This window comes from Lingula anatina, chromosome 3 (assembly GCF_051362555.1).
Source record: "Lingula anatina isolate TDL-2025a chromosome 3, LinAna3.0, whole genome shotgun sequence".
NCBI lineage: Eukaryota > Metazoa > Brachiopoda > Lingulata > Lingulida > Lingulidae > Lingula > Lingula anatina.
Window position 1 is genome coordinate 652,440 of NC_141769.1, and position 21,595 is coordinate 674,034.

General features: G+C 35.7%; 1 protein-coding gene across 1 annotated transcript in view; it reads left to right on the forward strand.

Moving 5' to 3' along the window:
* The first annotated feature begins 537 nt into the window (after nucleotides 1-537).
* The window catches only part of LOC147762760 (uncharacterized), a 33,635-nt gene continuing 12,577 nt past the window's right edge, over nucleotides 538-21,595 (forward strand). The window contains exons 1-2 of the mRNA XM_087007701.1: nucleotides 538-605; nucleotides 13,699-13,814. Coding sequence (XP_086863827.1) covers nucleotides 13,742-13,814 — 73 coding nt within the window. The 5' untranslated portion in view covers nucleotides 538-605; nucleotides 13,699-13,741. The remainder of the gene's footprint in view (nucleotides 606-13,698; nucleotides 13,815-21,595) is intronic.

Consider the following 21,595-nt stretch of genomic DNA (forward strand, 5'->3'; position numbering starts at 1 on the left):
TGGTGGTGTTGGATCGTTCTTTACCCCTTTGTCTACAACTACGCAATTTATGGTGGCTTTATTTGCAATTGTCATAGTTAAATCATCTGAACACACTGCTATATCTACAACCAATGAGGATTACTGAGTGATGGCTGAAAATTATTTTCAGGTATTTCAGTAGGTAAAATGAATTTAATTAATTAGTACATTACCAACCCTGTTTGTAAGTATCATAAATGTGTTGATCAGCACTGTCCCTTTCGATATTCTAAATACAATACATTGATATATAAAGAAGAAAATGAACTAAAGAACTCAAATAAAGTCACATAATGATATATTTCAGGGTATATAGTATTAAACTGCATACTGCTAAAAGTCACCTCATTTTTCGAAATGGATAAAACATGTTTCATGCTGAACAGAAAAAGCGGGTCTGTACATTACCTGCGAATGGTTTAGGAAAATTGGATGCGGAAACGAACAGATGTATTCAAATGAACTTGATTGTGATTGGATGGCTTTTTGTGTGCTACTTCCACTATGAGGAACACTGCAGCACTGTCCCAGTATTCAGTGAAACCTACTTGACACTTGGATGTCTTACTGCCTGATCTGGTGAGGTGCGTTTTATCACATCACTGGCATAGCCTAAGAGTAAAACTGACTTGCTACTGTGAGGTCTTACTGCCTGATCTGATGAGGTAAGTTTTATCACATCACTGGCATAGCCTAAGAGTAAAACTGACTTGCTACTGTGAGGTCTTACTGCCTGATCTGATGAGGTAAGTTTTATCATGTCACTGGCACAGCCTATTATAAGAGAAAAACTGACTTGCTACTGTGAGGTCTTACTGCCTGATCTGATGAGGTAAGTTTTATCACATCACTGGCATAGCCTAAGAGTAAAACGGACTTGCTACTGTGAGGTCTTACTGCCTGATCTGATGAGGTAAGTTTTATCATGTCACTGGCATAGCCTATTATAAGAGAAAAACTGACTTGCTACTGTGAGGTCTTACTGCCTGATCTGATGAGGTAAGTTTTATCATATCACTGGCACAGCCTAAGAGTAAAATTGACTTGCTACTGTGAGGTCTTACTGCCTGATCTGGTGAGATATGTTTTATCACATCACTGGCACAGCCTATTATAAGAGAAAAACTGACTTGCTACTGTGAGGTCTTACTGCCTGATCTGGTGAGGTAAGCTTTATCACATCACTGGCACAGCCTATTATAAGAGTAAAACTGACTTGCTACTGTGAGGTCTTCCTGCCTGATCTGATGAGGTATATTTTGTCATTAGGAAAAAATTATCAGTGCAATTTTCGCTTTTAATTTACATGTACCATCAAGTTGAGATTGCATGACACATGTGGATCAGAAATATATTGTTTCCTTCATATCCAGTTGTGAACCAGTGCCTATAATATTGTATTTTAAAATATATATTTGGAGACATTGGTACTTGTAAAGTCTTGTTGCAGAGGTTAAGAGAACTGTCATTAACATTACTACAATTTTGACTTCGAGAGAGAGAGAGATTATTCATGAATTGAAATTTTACTCATTTAGTGTGATGACTGATGAGAAAGACAGCTTGCAACATATATAAATGTCAAATTGTCTTCTGTTCATCACAGAGTATTCAATTATAATGTAGGCAAGGTAGATATAGGGTACTACTTCTCAATCGAATTGTCTTTTGTTTTTATGTACAGACACAGATGTGTCTGTACATATAGCCTTCACCTGCATCTGTCGTCATCGCCGTCATTGCCGTCGTAGTCACCATGCACTTTCACCAATAACACGATAAGTGAATAACCATTTTACCTTTTGGCTTGAAACTTACAGAACTGATGAATATTCATAATACGCAGGTCAAGTTCAAAAATCAGCATGATCAGGCCATATTTATGGAAGTTATGCTATTTTAAATGCAACACCGATAACACGATAAGCGAAAAACTGTTTTACCTTTTGGCTTATAAGTTACAGAAATGATGAATATTCATAATATGCAGGTCAAGTTTGAAAATCAGCCTGATCGGGCCATTTTTATGGTAGTTATGCTGTTTTTTCACTTTTTTCAGCATATATGCAATACTGATAACACATTTCAAGGAAAATCAATTGGCCAATTGATGACCATTATGGAAAAAACATTTTACTTATGATATTCTAACTTACTGAAAAGTTTCATAGGACTAAAGTGCAGCTTGTGTTGGAAATAGGTGTGAATGTTTTCTGTTTTGGAAGCAATGCAGCTCTATAGAGTGCTATATGGGGCTACTGTTTACGGATGGTGGTAATTGTCCCTTGGGGTAATCGCTAGCTCAATTCAGAGCTATAAAATCACTTGCCTAATTAATTTTCAAGTGCCCATTAAATAAGATTACATAAAACACACGTTGATATTTCCCATTCAAGTCCTATAGGTTACGCTCTCTTAACTGTGTCACATAATTAAGAATCGGTGATAATTATGAAGGTAAATGTTGTTTAATATTGCAAATAAGTGTACAAAAGAAAAAAAAAATTGTGTAATGCCAACATTAATGTTATAGATGAATAACAGTGCCTTATTATCCTCAAACACATTGGGGTTATTCATATCATGTTTATACAGCAAGATTAAAAGTTTGAAAAGCAGCTTTATTGGAATTTTTTGTTGTGTTTTCTTTTTAATATTTTTTCAAACACTGGCATTTTCAACTCCTATCCACCTGAAGCTCTTCACATTCTGTATTTCCACATAAGCAGTTGCATATGTTTTTATGTCTTTAAACATTATGTAATATTATTTTATGCACTGTCAACATTTTTCAAATATTGGGATTTTCATTATGTGAATTTGAACTTTCATGGTGCAGAAACTGTAATCTTATTGCAGGGGTGGATTGAGGCCGTCTTCTGGGTCTTTCAGATGACGGTCAGATTTTAAAGTTTACATTGACAGGTATCATTTTTTTCTGTTGGAAGACCATCAAAAGTGGAGGATGGATCAACAAAGATAATTTGGAATACTGTCAGAAAATACCTCTGGATCTGCTCCTGTTATATACCTTGTTACCTGTTGTGCATGATTAAAATTCAGTGTTGATTGACAGTGCTATTATAAGCATTATTTATTATTGCATCAAAATTGACAAAATGACCCATTTTCTGCATTTTTATTTTCTGTTTTTGTCTGTACATTTGACAGCTTTGCTGCCTTGTTTAAGTTGATTGTCTTTGTGCAGTATCGTATATATATTGTTTATGTACTTGTTAATTAAATACAGTATACCTGAATGTGGAACCTTATGAGTGCACAGTATCTTGTCATGCCATTTAATTTGTTACATTGTACTCAGACAAATATTAAAATAAATATTGAATTAAATATCAAAGGCTGTGCATTTTACTAACTGAAAAGTCAGATGATAAAATCAATAATAACTTAATTGTGAGCTCCAATTAACACACCTTCCTTAATACGTATATATAACTTTTCAAATTTTTATAGACAACTAAATGAATTAATGTCACTTAACTACATCGTAAACTGACTTACTTGCACTAAGCACAACCAGACCTGCCTTTTATAATGAGGACAGAAACACATATCTCCAGTAACAACTTTGCAAGAACATCTTACAGATGCATATGAGTTCAATTTTATGCCACAAAAGACTAACCCAAATACCAGCAAATAGTTTCAAATAGTTTAACTAAGAGAATTACCAAAATACATTCTTCAATATTACCCTAAAAGTGATATTTGAACGGATTTTTCTGCTAGCTTTCTATACTGTATATATATATATGGGGCAGAGTTTAGGTCAGATAAGTAGTTTAAATTTCTGACCAAAAATTTAAGGAAAGGAGCCATCTAAAGCTTTTTTATGGCTGATCGAGTGATTTATTCAGTTAATCTCTTGGCATGTTAAATTTATTTGAGTGGTGTAAGAAACTACAGTAGAAGTGGTTTTTATGTGTTACTGGGAATCCACTCTCCACTGATGCTTAGTTCATAATTGTACCTTTGAGTTTGCAGCAGGTTTACAAGGAAGTCTTTATATTTTTTTTTTTTTTTTTTTTTTTTTTTTTTTTTTGACACTGTATTGAGCATTCTTTGGAGTTGTTTTTCAGAGACTGCAATATGTACTGTGTCGTCTGCATACCTTAGATTGTTGATGTTTTTGCCATTAACTATCACTCCATCATGATCATGATCACAGATGTTGCATAGAATCATTTCACTGTACCAGTAGATATTAAAGAGATATATGGTGATGACACACGTCGCATATCCAGTGTTTTACTCCTGTATAGATTGGTTTGAATTCACTGCATTCACTGTCTATCTTTATGTTGCTACTTGTTTCCAGTAAAGGTTTTGTGAAATTCTTAGATTTTTGCAATCCAGGTTCAACTGTCCAAAGGTTTTGAAGAGGTCTTCATATTTTATTTTGTCAAATGCATTTCAATAATCTATGAAACACAGGTATAGATCTTACTGAACTTCTGCTGATCTTTCCATCGAGTTTGGAAGGTAAAGATTGCATTTCTTGCTCCACGATCTGTTTTGCAATAATATGAACTTTATTTACTGCTGACAGTGCCACAAGTCAAAATAATAAAATCGATAAAAGCTTTTAGTCGAACTACCAGTGCCCTTATGTGGCTTAGATAGAGAGACATGAGATGCATAGAAAGGGAATTACACTACTTAATTCAGGGCCGTAGCCTGAGCAAAATGCCGGGGGGGGGGGCAGTAAGCGGACACGAGGGGGCGAACCTACCGAGGGGGGAGGGTGTGGTGTGTAAAATTCCAAATTCCAGATTCCAGCTGCCCCCCCCCCCCTGCCCCCCCCCCCCCCCCCCCCGGAGGCTACGGCCCTGTAATTGGATATGCTCTCACTGAGGTTCATTTAAACAGTTTCACTTAACTGTAATGCAAAACTGCAGATACATTGGTGAAATGCGCTGCAGTCAATTAAGAGAGAGTAAAAGATGGAGAAGAGGGAGAGAGAGATGAGATGGGGCTTTTAATCCAGTCATGGGATTTGGCTCATATTGAGTTCATATTGAGTCACATGTTGTGTTTGTAAATAAATTAAAAGTCCCCTGGTTTTCTAACTAAAACTGTATTTTTATCCAATGAATTATTCTTTCAAACTAAAGATAATATTTAAGTTTGTCTTTCATGGTGTTAACAATGAGATGTAGTTACATCACTGTATGTGATGTACTCTGTACTACAGGTAACATTAAGTTCAAGGAGTTTATAGCTAACAAGCTGTCGAGCTATAATTTGAACGACTGGCTGTTTTAGCTGAATTCTGTTGCACAGAATCGTTTATTTTGATGTTATACTACATAATGCGTAAGCAACATCAAGTTTTAGTCATTAGCAGGTGTTTTTTATTTCTGCTATCTCCTCCTAAAACATTGCATATAACGGGAAACTTGAAACACAGGGGAATGATCAGCCTATCACCAGGAATTAATGTGTGTATGGCAACTTCGAAGTTTTGATATGCCTAATATACATGTATACTATTGCCCAAAATGGTTGGTACACGTCGAAAATAAGTTTACTTTTTGGAATATTTTACTCTTATTTCTAAAACGTAATACTTGGTACAAAAAAGGAGTCGTTGCAGCAATTGGCTCGACATTAAGTAACATGCATGTGTACTATGAACACTTTTCAGTCAGTCACTCTCCACTGGTTATGACTGGAATGTCTGTGGTGTGTGAAACATGTCACAGAGTTTTGAGACAGTGCTGGTGGGGTGGGGTGCGTTTGTCATGTTCTGTCAGTTTTCGCGGAGATTTGCAATATTAGTAACTGTGTCTACCGATTACTGAGACCATGCTGCGACCTACAGATATGATAATACGACACTAGATGGTTGCATATGCAAATGTCACAGCACAAAAAGTCAATTTTCAGCTGTTTTACTCTTCAGGAAATGGGTCTGAATATTCTCTTTACAAGCCTTTTCAACGGTGGAAAGCTCTACCGGAAAGGTCAGAGTCTACGGGTTTACTACCCTTTTATGCCTAAGCTTAAAATTGTAGTTGCACTATTACTACGTCTTTCCGATCAAGTAAAGGCGTCTAAAAACAACCTCTTTACAACTCCTTTCCTATCAAATATAGGCGATTTTTGACACGTCTTTATAACCCTTTTCCGATGAAGTAAATGATATGAGGTAAGTCATTATAACCCTTTCCGATCAAATAAAGGCGATTTTAGGTAAGTCGTTACTACCCTTATCTAATCAAATATGGACGATTATAGTTATTTCAATTACTTATAGCACTGATAATGTTTCAAATTCATGTAGCATTTCTTTTAATGAGAGGAAGGCTTGTGAATCTTCAATTATAGTAATTTATTGCAAAAAAACAACAATAACCATTAAAATGCAGTGGGAATTATGTTTATAAAGCGCAATACAGCTACTTTATTTCACAAGTGGAAAGTAATCTTACACTAATGTATTATTTTGTACACTCATTATACGCACACCCTAAACAATAGCGAATACCATTAAAAAATTTACCTAGTAAAATAATTACGCAAATAAATACGAACTACATTTAAATACGACTTTCCAGAACAAAATCTAAGCAAAAGTACAATTACAGGAATGTCACAGATTCATAAGTAGTCAGGCTTTTTCCATTATTTATCAGACATCTGGTAAACATATGATGAAAACGAAAACGACTACTACTTATCCATCGACTTAATGTATTTGCAGAGAGTGGCCGCTCGTTAAATAACATGCCAATTATGTGTGCCCTAATTGCCCGACCCCGTTTTAAAAATTACACTCATTAGGTATTTTTGTTCACATTGAGTAAGGCGATGAAGCCTAGCTTCCAAGGAAAGATGAAATATTGTCACCAAAACCCCTAAAAATGCGTAGGCTAAAGAAATAAAATAACATTAACATAAAATAAAATTAAAAAGAATAGAAACGCAACACATTATGTACCTGAAATATCCGACTAACTTAAAGTATTTAATCAAAATCAAATAAATGCTGCTCAAATTCTAAGAGAAAAATGTACTTTCAGAATAAATCTGTAGAAAATACAGCTATTTATTTCTTGAGGTGTGTGAAACGTTCATCTTATTTAGCGTGATTCGTGAAGCACCCCATTCACGCGACTTGTGAATGCAATTGTTTATTCTCCGCCCTTCGTGAAACGAAGACATTATACCCGGTGATACGTGATTTTCAGGATATTTTTAAAATGCCTACTATCAGTGAGATAATAATACACTATGATTTGTGTATTGATGATTTAGCTTCCCGCGTACTGTGGTCATTCCCCTCCCCAATTGAACTTTCAAGACTGGGCCTGAATTAAAACATATCAGTTTACTTGGGATCCCAGCAAAATAATATACAAGTATATGTTCAAATATAAGAAGTACTGATCTCATTGTAATAACAATATATATAAAAACAGTAAATAAAAATTAATCACCGTAAAGGAGATATATTAACATTTTTCATGTTGAATACCGTGATATCTAATCTACAACTGTGGACTCAAATCGCCCTTGCGTGTAAATTATTTTCCACACATCAATTTGAGCACTTCTTTAGCCTGGCAGACCCCCGCGTCAGATATTTCTGCCGTTGCCCATTTCAACGCCTTCCTCTTGTTCAGTGCTCTATCGCCCTTTCCTTTTTCCAGTGCGGTGTCTTTCTTAATGGTTTTTGTGCAGATATAACGAAATGATATCTATATATATATAAATATATATAAATATATATAATGTGTAATGACGTGTTAAACATAACTGAGTAAAGGGAACAGCATGTCTGACTAAAAAAAATTCAGAGAAAGTATCAGGATTGAGAATTACAAGAATGCATGTACCACTACAACAGACATGGAGAATGTAATAAAATCAAAGACTTGGTAATTTATCAACACACATTGATAATCAATTATTAAAATGAAAATAAATGAATATCATGAAAATAAAAAAAGGAATAAAACCACTTACTGTCTTCATCCTCTCGTTTTTCCTGTACATATACTCTGTACTCTGTCTCTGTTGCTATCTTCACACCACACCACATCCTCCCCTTTGTAGTTGCGATTTAATATTCGTTGTTTAGGGGTGGTCGGCTCATGTCTTAGTTGAACTAACTCTTATCAAAATAACACGATCCAGGACTGGGCCCCTGGGGACGTGTGTTTTGACAGCGCCCCTGGTTAAAAGCTTTGAGATTTCTTTTGGGACGTTAGAGTTTAGATTGAAGTATAAAAGTCCCTTAGATGCGTTAACACGTGTTTGTGAAGAGATGACAACGGTGATAGAACGTGTCCGTCTTATAATTCTGATTCGAATTATGTTAGATAACTATTTATTGCCGTATTCAATATTATCGGCTGTTGTTTCACTTCGGTAAATTGTGAGAGAGGTGTCTCGCCTCTGTTTGTGTTTGACCTGAAGGGCCGACTGTACGAGATACACACAGTGCGGCGGGGGAAACGAAAAAAAAGGGGGGGGGTGGACTGGTTGCAGAAAGCGCTTTTCGGTCAACAAGTGACCTTCATCAGCTGCAGAGTCCTGAAAAAAAGAGGGGGGGATGTGCTTAAGCAAAGAAGTGAGAAACCAAAAAACTTTGTTAAAGCCTTCATCACCGCGGTTGGAGAGAGGTTACATAAAAGGTTAAATAGCTTATTGGCCACCATGCTGCTTGTTATACTGACCTCTGCTCATGAGTTATCTCTCGACCACCGTGTTTCAATGGTACTTCATGTGAAAACTGTGTTAATTACTGGTAGCAATCCCCATACAAATACAACCGAATCCGGCTGTCATCTAAAGCAGGCCTGTCCTTCTCTGTCAAATCCCAGAACTTAAAAACAAAATAGCCGTTTTTGACTTGCGGCGATTTACTTATCTTCATGTGAAAAATGAATTTCTATGAAGAAATCAGTATATTGCGATATGATACATTTTCATTAGCAGAAACCGTGTAAAAGTGACACACGATGCACGTTTAATGTGCAGTGATTCTTCACTTACGTGGTTTAACCACCCCCCTCTCTTCGTCACCCACTGTGAGCAAGATATCATCATCAATAGAAAAGTACTCCTGTTATATACGTATTACAGCACATCATACTGATAATGTTTGCTATATATCAACATATTTATCGCTGCTTAAACTTGCAAAATAACAATGGTCTTATAGTTTTTCAGTTTTTCAAGCAAGGTTTTTTTATGACAGGTAGTTTAAAACTAATGGTTTACTAATGGTTCTAGACAGGGTCTATCGAGCGAAATCGTATCGCGGGATGTACTACGATCAGTTGTGGGGCAATACTTATTCATAAAATAAAAAAAAATGTTCTAATGCATCTCCAGTCAACATTGGTATTAAAGTATTTTTGTTTTCGTCTTTTAGCTGGATGAAATATTGAAGGTGGCCGTGACGTACATTGTTGTTAGTCGGGCTTTGTTGAAATTTCCCCGGCCAACAGCGCATAGAGTGACACATCTTTATCTTTTTTTGTTTGTTCTCCGCTCAGTGTTGATTAAATATTAGAACGTTTAACGGGTACCCGCTGGTTCTTCCAACTCCCTTATTAATTGAAGATTGGTTGCACCACTGCACACGCTGATTCAATGCATAAGCACTACGTCCATCAGTGTAATAAACATTACGATCTATTTAAACTGCCGCAGTCTAAATCGCGATCGTCTAAGGAATCTTTATTTTAAAATACACCTTATTAATTGAAAAAATAAAAATTGAAAATACACTGACTGTGTATCATGATTTCAGTGAAATGATTTTTACTCTGAAGACACCTTAAAACGTATCCTATAAAATCCAGATTGTAAGCGCAACTGTGATTAACAATTTCTATAGTACAAGCGACAAGTTAAATGCTAGACGGTTATGTTGCTGCAACCAGAGTTGCATTATTCAAGGCCGCGGCCAAACTTTTAATAATCAAACAGCATGGAATTGACCAAGTCTTATTCATTATAATTAATTGCAATTTTATGGAAATAATGATCATGTTTTAAATATAGACTTTGATATCGCTTCCAAGCAATCTGTATTAATTTAAAATGGTTTTTGAGACGACTGTGAATTGGACTGGATTTGATAGATCAAATACAACTTTTAGGGATAAATCAGCAAAGAGAAATGAAATAATGAATAACAAAATATGATAAGCTCTCGGGGGAAGCTTCCTCAGGAGAGATGTTCTTATGATCGGGATGATCACGAATTTCGTCAGTATATACATGTAGCGCACCTAAGAGAGCGGGTCAAAACTGCCAAAGCCATTGCCTTGGAGCAACAGGCCCAACATTTGGCTCGATTGTCTCGCCAGACGGTAAACCGCAGGCTGTTGGAACACGGCTATCCTTCAAGAAGAATGTTGAAGAAGCCACTATCGGCATCTGCACATCGAGCAAACAGGCTGCAGTGGACGCGGCAGAACCGTAACCTTATGGTCCAACATTGGAATCGCATGGTGCTTGCTGATGAGTCCCGTTTTCTACTGTATCAAAGAGATGGAAGAATGAGAATGTACAGACTCGTTGGAGAATGGGTGTTGACTGAAAATATCCAAGAAACATAAGCTGGACGAGTTGTTTCTGTACATGTTTGGGGTGCCATTTGCAGCAACGGCACTTGTCCATTGCTTCTTTGAATGAAAACCTTAACGCTGCAAGATACAGGGGCATTCTCTAACAGAACTTGGAGCCATTCGCAAGAGGGATATATAGAGACAATTTTAGATTGCAACATGACAATGCAACTCCCCATACAGCCCGCTAAATTAACGACTATATCCACCAAAACAACATTCAGCTAAAGCCACAGCCAGCAAGCAGCGCAGATGCATACCCAATTCAGCACAAGTGGAACTTCCGCTGCAAATTTAGATCAACTTCGAGATGCCCTTCAAGTTGAATGGACCAGAATTCCTCTCCAAACTGCTGTAACTCTAGTTCACAGTATGCCACGCCGTCTGGCGGCCATAATCCAAGCTCGCGGTGAAGTATTCCCGCTACTGAGATTAATAATGAAGTCTGAAGGGTTTTCATTACAATCTCCCCAAATTTCATATTAATTGGCAATCACAGTACAAATTTATGTTTAATTTTTCACTTGTACCTGTTGTATAAAAAATACACATTTCGGGGGGCATGAGGAAAAAACCCTTAATAAATAAATGCTTATCTTAGATTTGCATTTTTTGTTTCTCTTTCACTTTGCTTATCCTCCAGCTTCACATATTTAGCAATATAAAGGGCATAATTTTGGTAATAACAATAACAATGAAAGAAATTGAGCAAAATGCATTCCAAAATTTCCGTGTACCAACCTTTTTGGGCAAGAGTGTATGTTTGTCAACTACCTCACTCTAATGGTCTAGGAGGAGATTGCAGGTAACACATTGTGAGAAAAGATTAGAATTAACCTCCCTCCAGGGACAACTAGGTTCATTAAAATTTTACAGTGCCCATGTATAGCCCTGATGCCAGGTCTACCAATCACTCAAGTTTCAACTTCATAACTGTAATGGTCGATGAATGGGCGGGATTACTTGATATCAGGATTTCGTCTCAAAAGTGTGGGGATAAAAATGAATAAATAAAATGTTTTTTTCTTGGTGTGGGGTTTCGGGGACCCTCTTAAGGGCCCCCAAAATTTGGTATTTTAGAACTTTGCCATTTGAACGGTGCCATTTGGTGCAGTTAACAACTATGATTCTGCTAGCCAAAATTCTAATTTTCCAAGGAGGACCATTGGTGTGATTTTTTTAAAGAAATTGAAGGAGTGAGGACGACCTTGACCCCACAACCTTAAATCTTCCACTGCCTCCGTCTTCCCCTATACCATTAACTAGCCAACTAGATTTTTGTTTATGCATAAAAATTGGTTCAATAAAGTCAGTCAGTAATTTCCACTCAATTGTAGCTCTGTTCTGACAGGTCTACCATTATATCTGACGCCAATCTTCTCAAAATCATGCACAATCGTGTTTGATTTTATACTATCTTCGATGATAGGCAAAACCGCAAGTATTCATATTGATTCCTCTCATATATTCCTGGTTTTGATTTATACAAGTTAAATTAATTTTGTCAGTATTCCATATTATATTGTTATTTGATGGACAGTATCATATTACTTTTTTCAGCTGAGTCTGTCGTCACCGTCGCCATCGTTGCAGTGCACTTTCACTGATAACAGGATTATTGGAAAACCAATTTACCTTTTGGCTTGAAACATACATAACTGATGGATATTCATAATACGCAGGTCAAGTTCGAAAATAAGCATGATCGGGCTATTTTTATGGCAGTTATGCTATTTTTTCACTTTTTTCAGCATATACGTGTATGCAATACCAATAACAAGTGAAAAACCGTTTTACTTTTTGGCTTGAAACTTACAGAACTGTTGAATATTTATAATACTCAGGTCAAATTAGAAAACCAGCTCTGTTGGATTATCATTTTTATTAATTTTATGCATTATTTGTGAAATTTTCATTTTTCTCATTCTGGCATTTTCTAAGTGTGAACTTCAACTCTCATGGGTCTGAAGCCTTGTGCTTTTACTTTCATTGGTATCACCTGTTGTGCATAATCAAAATTTGATATTGACTGTGCAGTTAAGCATAATGAATTATTGCATGAGAATTGACAGTCTCCTATTTTGTGTATTATTATTTTCTCCTCTTTTTAAAGTGTCACTTATGGGCCTGAAGGCCTTTGCTAGTCACATTTGGGTGGTCAGTCTGTCATTTTTCCTTGGGTAATCATTAGCTAAGTTCAGGGCTATTAAGTCACTTGCCTTCAATTAAGATACATGTGGCCATGAAATGAGATTACATAAAACACCACTTGTATTGCCCTGTAAACTCCCATAGGTTAAATTCTTTGCCAAATAAGTGTTCATAATAAGTAAGCAGTGATAATTATGCAGGTAAATGTTGTTTAATATTGCAAATAAGCTTTCCATAAAATTATCATTGTCATAGATGAATTATTATCCTCAAACTCAATGGGGTTATTCATGTTAATACAGTAAGTAAAAGTTTGATTAGCAGCTTTATTCGAATATTTTTGTTATGTTTTCTTTTTAATTTTTTTGTCAAACACTGGCATTTTTAAGATGTGACTTTTAACTCCCATCCACCTGAAGCTCTGCACATTTTCTGTATTTCCACAAAAGCAGTTGTATTGGTATTTATATCTTTAAACATTATGTTATATTTATTTATGCACTGTCATCATTTTTCAAATATTGGGATTCTTTATTTGAATTTGAACTCTCATGGTCCTGAAACTGTAATCTTATTGCAGAGGCGGATTGAGACCATATTCTGGGTCTTCTGAAAGACGGTCAGATTTTAAAGTTTACATTGACGGGTTTCTATTTTTTCTGTAGGAAGACCATCAAAAATGGAGGATGGATCAACATAGATAATTTGGAACTCTGTAGGAAAATATATCTGGATCCGCTCCTTTTATTGACCATGCCACCTGTGCATGATTAAAATTCAGTGTTGATTGACTGCATTATTTATTATTGTATCAAAATTGACAAAATGACATATTTTCTGCATTTTTATTTTCTTGAGGATGTAAAATATTGCAGAAGAAAGATAAGCAAACTGTTCATATTTTGTTTCATTCCAGCATAGAAGTATAAAGCACTAAGTGTAAAATCAGCCAATCAGTGATGGGATTGTTGTTCTGGCGGCTTCTTCTGGTTTTGATGGGGTGTGTCTTGGTCCGCCACACTGTCTCATCAGGTAAGTAAAAGGGCAGGCTGAAAGAGTATATATATATATATATATATAGAGAGAGAGAGAGAGAGAGAGAGAGAGAGAGAGAGAGAGACTCATTAATTAAGTAGAGGGACAAGACTGACAGAGAATACATATATATATATATATATATATATATATATATATATATATATATATATATATATATATATATACGTAGATTGACGGACTGTTCTGCCGAACATGTAAATAAAGGGGCCAAACTGACGGATAAAAGGTCTATACTGCATTACTCATCAGGAAAACATATTGATAATGTAATTAATTATATTAGTTTTGGTTTTGTTTAATTCTGTTTTTTGCTCAGGGGAGTTGGAGAGGAAATATGATGAATGATATATCAAATGTAAAAAAAAAGGTTTTATTGTGAAAGTGAAGTGAATTTAAATTAATCTGATGAACTATAAGAATGGTGACAGTGTGGACATCAAAACACATATAAGAGGATGTTTTAGATTAATATTAATACTTAAATTCCCTATATGTAAGATGTAGCTAAATTGTAAACTGAATGAAATGTTAAGTATGTAATTGGTTAAATAGTAAATTTCTTTTCAGCCAGTTGTGAGTCTCACTCTCACTAGTGCGCTTCAAATGGTGTTTATCTGCAATTTAACTGCAATTTCAGAACACTTATTATTTTACATCTTCTTAACAAATGAGTAAATCTATTATTGGACTATAATTGGATAAATGTCTCCCCGCACACATTCCCCCATTGTGAAGGGGAGGTATCCCCCAGAGTGAGGGCCCGGGAGGCTACTTAGTTTTTGTGAAGGTTGAGGTAATGTTTGATTTTAAAAGCAGAGTCAGTCCAAGGTAAGATCATTTCTACAGTGGCGGATGTAGAGGTGGGGGTCAGGGGGGTCCTGACACCCCGTTCGGTTCCTGAAAAAAATGAAACTAATCATAATAATATTCCTCCTCCGTTAGAATTAGATTTTTATAAGCTGATTTATAGTACTAAACCATACCCAATGGCACCATTCACCCTTTAAAATACCAAAAATTTTCGGGGCCCTTCAACAGCCCCTGAACCCGGGCCCACACCAACTGGGATGAGGGTGGCTTTGTATCCGCGGACCCCCCTTCAAATTATCCTGGATTTCGCCCCTGGACTAAGATCATGTAAATCATTTGTGATCTGAAAGTAAGATTAAGATCATTTTAGGCCTACTGATGCCTTGCTATGATATATATATATATACTGAACAAAAATATAAACACACGAAAGAATATGTAGATTTATTTTCATATATGGAACTAGAATATATAGCCAAAAATAACAGCATATTTTTCTCGACGAACAGACATCACTTTGAGAGCATTAGGGGAAGTTTAAATGCAAAGTCCAAGAGTTATGGCATCAAATACACCATGGGGGTCAACATCCTGAGTTCACAGACACCATTAAATTTGTGCAGAGCAGTACACCAGCGGCGCATGGACATCACTTAGTTGTCAATAGAGGCCTGATGGATATTATCCCATTCCTCCTGGAGTGCTACTTGCAGTTTGCAAACATTCTCGAGAGCTGGAACATGATGGCTGAAAACTCTGATCCAGAACATTCCACAGGTGTTTGATGGGCGACATGGTGCATGAGGGTGGTTCCTAATGCTACCAGTGTCTCTGAAGCGTGTTCCCAGACGACTGGCTGTGGAATGATGCACATTCAGGCATGCTGCAACTTCTGATACTGACCAGCCAGCACTGAACATGCTGATTGCACAGTTCCAGACATCTGTGGCATGTTGACAAGTGACAGAAATACACATTTTGGTGTGCCCTTTTATTGCCTAGACGGTAGAGAGTGTCTGTGTATTGGTCTTGCAGATTGACCTCCACTCTGTGATGCTCCATTAGTCTTATGGGTGTAAAAACTGAACCTTTGAGTATACTCACTGGGAGCGGCCAAGTGAAACCAGACCACTATACTTAATCCAAACAAATCCATCAGTTCACAAATAAACCATCAAGCTGGGCATATTTCATGATTATCCATTTCAACCGACCATTTTAGTTTTGTGCGTTTATATTTTTGTTCAGTATATATAAATGGTGCAAGAAAAATTACAAAAATAAATAGCAACAAAATTACGTTTATATAGATAAACATCATTTAATTATATATCTGGCATTTCATAAGCAAAGTTCACTCTTTAGTTTAATCATAATTCAGACGCATGTGAGCCTAACCCATGCCGTAATGGTGGGTCTTGCAATCGCACTGGATATGGATCTGAATTTGGATAAGACTTCGAGTGCAGTTGTCCCATACGTTATTATGGAATAATTTGCCATTATGGTAAGCTTTGCCTGCTAAATTCTGGATATGCCGACCTTTTATTATAAAGACAGTAGATAACAGCAAATATTTCTGCGAGAAATTTATGCGAGAAATGAAACTGGGATTCATAATAATTGTAAATAAATGGCATCTTGGAAGAAATTATTAAAATAACTAATATCATAAAATTTCATAAATATAAACTTTGCAAACTGAAATAGCATGTATAACATGTAATTGGTATTACAAAATTCCTTTTCAGACAAATGTGACCCTGGCGAATACCCCTGCTTTAATAATGGCACTTGCATAATGTCATATGATAATATACATCATAGTTACAAACAGGCATGCAAGTGTACTGCTAATTTTCATGGAGACTATTGTGACTTAGGTAAGATTATAAGGGCTGTACATAAAAGCAAAACGTTCCAGGTTATAATGCAAAAAATTAACAATGACAGAAGTTAAGTAAATAAATATAGCAATTGCATTTGACCCTCCTGATCTGCTTCATTTACAACATGTATATGTGTGGTACCATTTATTCAATGTTGATGAACGCGTTTGGTAATGACACGGAAAGGAGTTTATCTTTTTAGTGAGGAAATTGTGAATTTGACAGATACTGAATTTTTAAAGTCATAAATTCTTAAAATTAAAAATGTATAATGGTCGTTGGTCCAAAATAGAATTCATTTATTCTAGGCAATGCACCCACCAGAAATAAAATGTTTTTCTACAGACCTCATTCAGATGACATACCTAACACATTTCAAGTGACCAAATGATTAAGTGATATTTTATATAATCAAGTCATATAATGATGTTGATTAAAAGTAAACTATATCAACTTACATTTTTCTTTTTGGAACTTAATTTACAGTAACATGTGGAGCAAATGCCCTGTGTATTCATCCAGGCACATCTAAAATATTGCATACTCGGGAATGTCCAGCAGTACATGTAAATGGCTACAAATGTGTTTGCAATTCTGGTTATGCAGGAGATGGAATAAACTGCACAAGTAAGTTTTATGAATTCATCAGATAATAGAAATGGTTGGAAATATGTGATTTAAAATAATGGAAATGATGGGGTGGAATAGTAGATAATATAAGTGAGCCTGTGTGTAGGAGTTGATGACACTTCCTGTACTGAGATTCTGTATCTGAAATATTTGTTTGTTAAGTTTTCATCCAAGTTCTGTGTACACAGTTTTTACATAATTACAATGCCTAAGACTTCAGGCACGGCTGCACATAGTTGAATTTGTGCAGCTTAACGCAACAAAATGCCAGCAGTCCTCATTGGGTGAAATAAACTATTTTATAATCTTCTTTTGTTGATTACATGTCTGTCTCTACATATCAGCTGTGGCAGAAATGTCTGCTGTATAAAAACAGCTGCAACAGCAACAATTTTTGAAATATCTCTCAACCGTAAGTAAATGAAAATGAACTGCACTATATTTAATGGGGATATACCCCATGTGATGAAAATATTCAATGTTATAAATCATTTCCACCCCAGGTTACTCGCAAGTCATAATAATAATAATAAATGGTCAGGTTTACTATTGTGAACTTGGCTGCCTAATTAATAAGCCCCTGAACCACTAGGGTGGTGACCCCTTTACAGGCATCGTTGGTCCAAAGGTTTTGTAGTGAACATTCGGACCAATCAACGTTCGGACTATTGAACCTTTGGACTATTGCTACAGCCCCCACGTTAACAATACCACCCAGCTAAAACGGGAGACCCCGCTGCCCATGGGAGCCCAGGTTGCCATAGAGACTGCCAGGGAGACTGCTCTTTTGCAGTCTGGGGCTCCAGTGTGCTTTCTCCTTGAGAAGGCAGTCTGCAAAGGGGGCTGCAATGACTTAAACATTTTGCAGGAGACTGCAAACGAAACTGAAATAACTGACATTTTCAGAGGATTGTGTACACCTTGACACCACTATACCTGTATAGCTCTCATATCGAAACCGGCAACTGACTAAAATTGTATATCATGGACAATTTTTACCCAGACAACATGCATACTGTACTAACTTCTTAGATATACCGCGGGTATAATCTAGACGCTAGGGGCTCTAATCCACCGTTGAAAGATCCTATAGGTACGGTACGCGATTCCCGACTTGGGTTATGCCCGAAGAAAAGAGTAATGCCACTGTTTGGTTACAAAAATCAAAATTCGTTTATTGCCAGGTCGCAGCCTGATTTTATACCTAACTTTGCGTGACAGACTTGTATTTTTATTGAGACTTTACTATAATTAAAGGAGATAAGATAAAGAGGTTAACTTTAGATAAGAGCTATAAACTTCTATTGACACGTATTATGAGTCGCGTGCCCAAGCCAGTAACTCAGATCGAATTAATTTCCATTTTTATGTACAGACACAGATGTGTCTGTACATATAGCCATCACCTGCGTCTGTCGTCATCGTCGTCGTCGCCGTGCACTTTTACCGATAACGCGATAAGTGGAAAACCGTTTTCTCTTTTGGTTTGAAACTTACAGAATTGATGAATATTTATAGTACGCAGGTCAAGCTCGAAATCAGCATGATCGGGTCACTTTTAGGGAAGTTATGCTGTTTTTTCACTTTTTTTCAGCATATATGCAGCACCGATAGCACGATAAGTGGAAAACCATTTTACCTTTTGGCTTGAAACTTACAGAACTGATGAATATTCATAATCTGCAGGCCAAGTTTGAAAATCAGCATTATTGGGCCATTTTTAGGGAAGTTATGCTGTTTTTTCACTTTTTTCAGCATATATGCAGCACCGATAGCACGATAAGTGGAAAACCATTTTACCTTTTGGCTTGAAACTTACAGAATTGATGAATATTCATAATAGGCAAGTCAAGTTCAAAAATCAGCACGATCAGGTCATTTTAAGGGAAGTTATGCTGTTTTTTCACTTTTTCAGCATATATGCAACACCTATTACACATTTTAAGGAAAATTGATTGGCCAATTGTCTTGAAATTTGCAGGAGTGACCAGTGTTACTAAAATACAGATTAAGTCTTGAAAATAAGTTTGATTTGTTAAGTTTTGGTGAAGTTGTGCATTTTTTTGTATATAAGTGTTTTTTCCTCAGGCACATTAACAGTCTCATTTTGTAACTAATTAGATATGTAAAGTTGTTCTTTTGACATTTTCTGCATCTTTACAATATTGTTAGTTGATTATATAAAAATGATGATAAACCTGTTATTGTGTGTCAAAAATGGAAATAAAATCATATCTTTACAGTTTGTCAGATTCAATCATTCACTATGTTCAGAATCTCTGAATGGAGCAAATTAGACATTTAAAATTGTTCTACTGATATTTTTCCTATGTCAACAATTTTTTTAGTTGATCATTTAAAAATGACAGTAAATTGATTATTTTGTTTTATGTAAAAAAGGTGCTGAAAATGGTAAGAAAATCATTTCAGTACAGTTGTCTCTTGTTTACATTTTGGCATTTTGAAGGTGTGACTCTTAACTTCCATGGCCTTGAAGACCTTTTCATGTCACATTTTCTGAATATCCATGATACTTTTATGTTATTATTTAAAATTGATGGTTATTATACTGTTAAGCATTATGTAATATTGCATCAAAATGGAAAAAAAACTTTTTGGACACTGATGACCATCAAAGGAAAACCATGTTACTTGTGGTACTTACTGAAAAGTGCATCTTGTGTTGGAAAATCAGTGTGATTGTTTTCTGTTTTGTAAGCAATGCAGTTCTATAGAGTGCTATATGATGATACTGTATGGATGGCAGTCTATGGAATTGTCCCTTGGGTGATCGCTAATTAAATTAAGGTCAATAAAGTCTTGCCTAGTAATTAATTTTCAATTGTCCATTAAATGAGATTACAAAGAACACTCTGTTGAGATTTCCCTGTAAAGTCCCATAGGTTTAGCTTTCTTAACTGTATCGTAATTAGGATTTGGTGATAATTATGCAGGTAAATGTTGTTTAATATTGCAAATAAATTTACAACAGAAAAAAATTGTGTTATGCCAACATGCTATAGATGAATAACAATACCTTATTTTTCTCAAACTCAGTGGGGTTATTCATATCATGTTAATACAGCTAGATTAAAAGTTTGAATAGCAGCTTTATTGGAATTTTTTGTTATGTTTTATTAAAAATTTTTTTTTATTATTTTTTAAACACTAGCATCTTCAAAATGTGTCTTCTAAGTCCCATCCTCCAGAAGTGCTGTGCATTTTCCGTATTTCCACATGAGCAGTTGTATTTATTTTTATGTCTTTAAACATTATGTAATATTATTTAATGCACTGTCATCATTTTTCACATATTGAGATTTTCATTATGTGAATTTGAACTCTCACATATGGTCCTGAAAATGTAATTTTTTTCACCATGTTACCTGTTGTGGATGATTAAATTTAAAGGGATAATAACTGTTCGTTTTGGCCAAAAATTGAATTTTCCTGAGGTAAACCACAATTTTCCCATACTTACCAATGGTAAATGAATCAATTTCTACATTCAAAGTTAGTCCGTGAATTTTTTCTAAAAAGTTATTTTCTTTTTATGTACAGACACAGATGTGTCTGTACATATAGCCGTCATCTGCGTCTGTCGTCGCCGTCGTTGCCGTCGTTGCCGTCACCGTGCACTTTTACCGATAACACGATGAGTGGAAAACTATTTTTACTTTTTGTTTGAAACTTACAGAACTGATGAATATTCATAATACGCAGGTCGAGTTCGAAAATCAGCATGATCGGGTCATTTATAGGGAATTTATGCTGTTTTTTCACTTTTTTCAGCATATATGCAGCACCGATAACACGATAAGTGGAAAACCATTTTACCTTTTGGCTTGAAACTTACAGAACTGATGAATATACATAATACGCAGGTCAAGTTCGAAAATCAGCATGATTGGGTCATTTTTAGTGAATTTAGGCTATTTTTTCTCTTTTTTCAGCATATATGCAGCACCGAAAACACGATAAGTGGAAAACCATTTTACCTTTTGGCTTGAAACTTACAGAACTGATGAATATTCATAATACGCAGGTCAAGTTCGAAAATCAGCACGATCGGGCACTTATAGGGAATTTATGCTGTTTTTTCACTTTTTTCAGTATATATGCAACACTGATAACACAATATAAGAAAAACAGATTGGCCAATTGTCATTATACTCACAGGAGGGGCCAATCTTACTAAAACACAGGTTGAGTTTGAAAATCAGCATAATCAGTCCATTATTTTAGAAGTTATGCTGTTTTTTCACATTTCCTCACATTCAATTCTTAGGCATGTTAACAGTCTCATTATTGAACTAATAAGATACGTAAAAGTGTTTGTTTGACATTTCCTACATCTTTACAACATTGTTAGTTGATTTTGTAAAAATCATGGTAAACTTGTTATCATGTATTGTGTAATAAAGT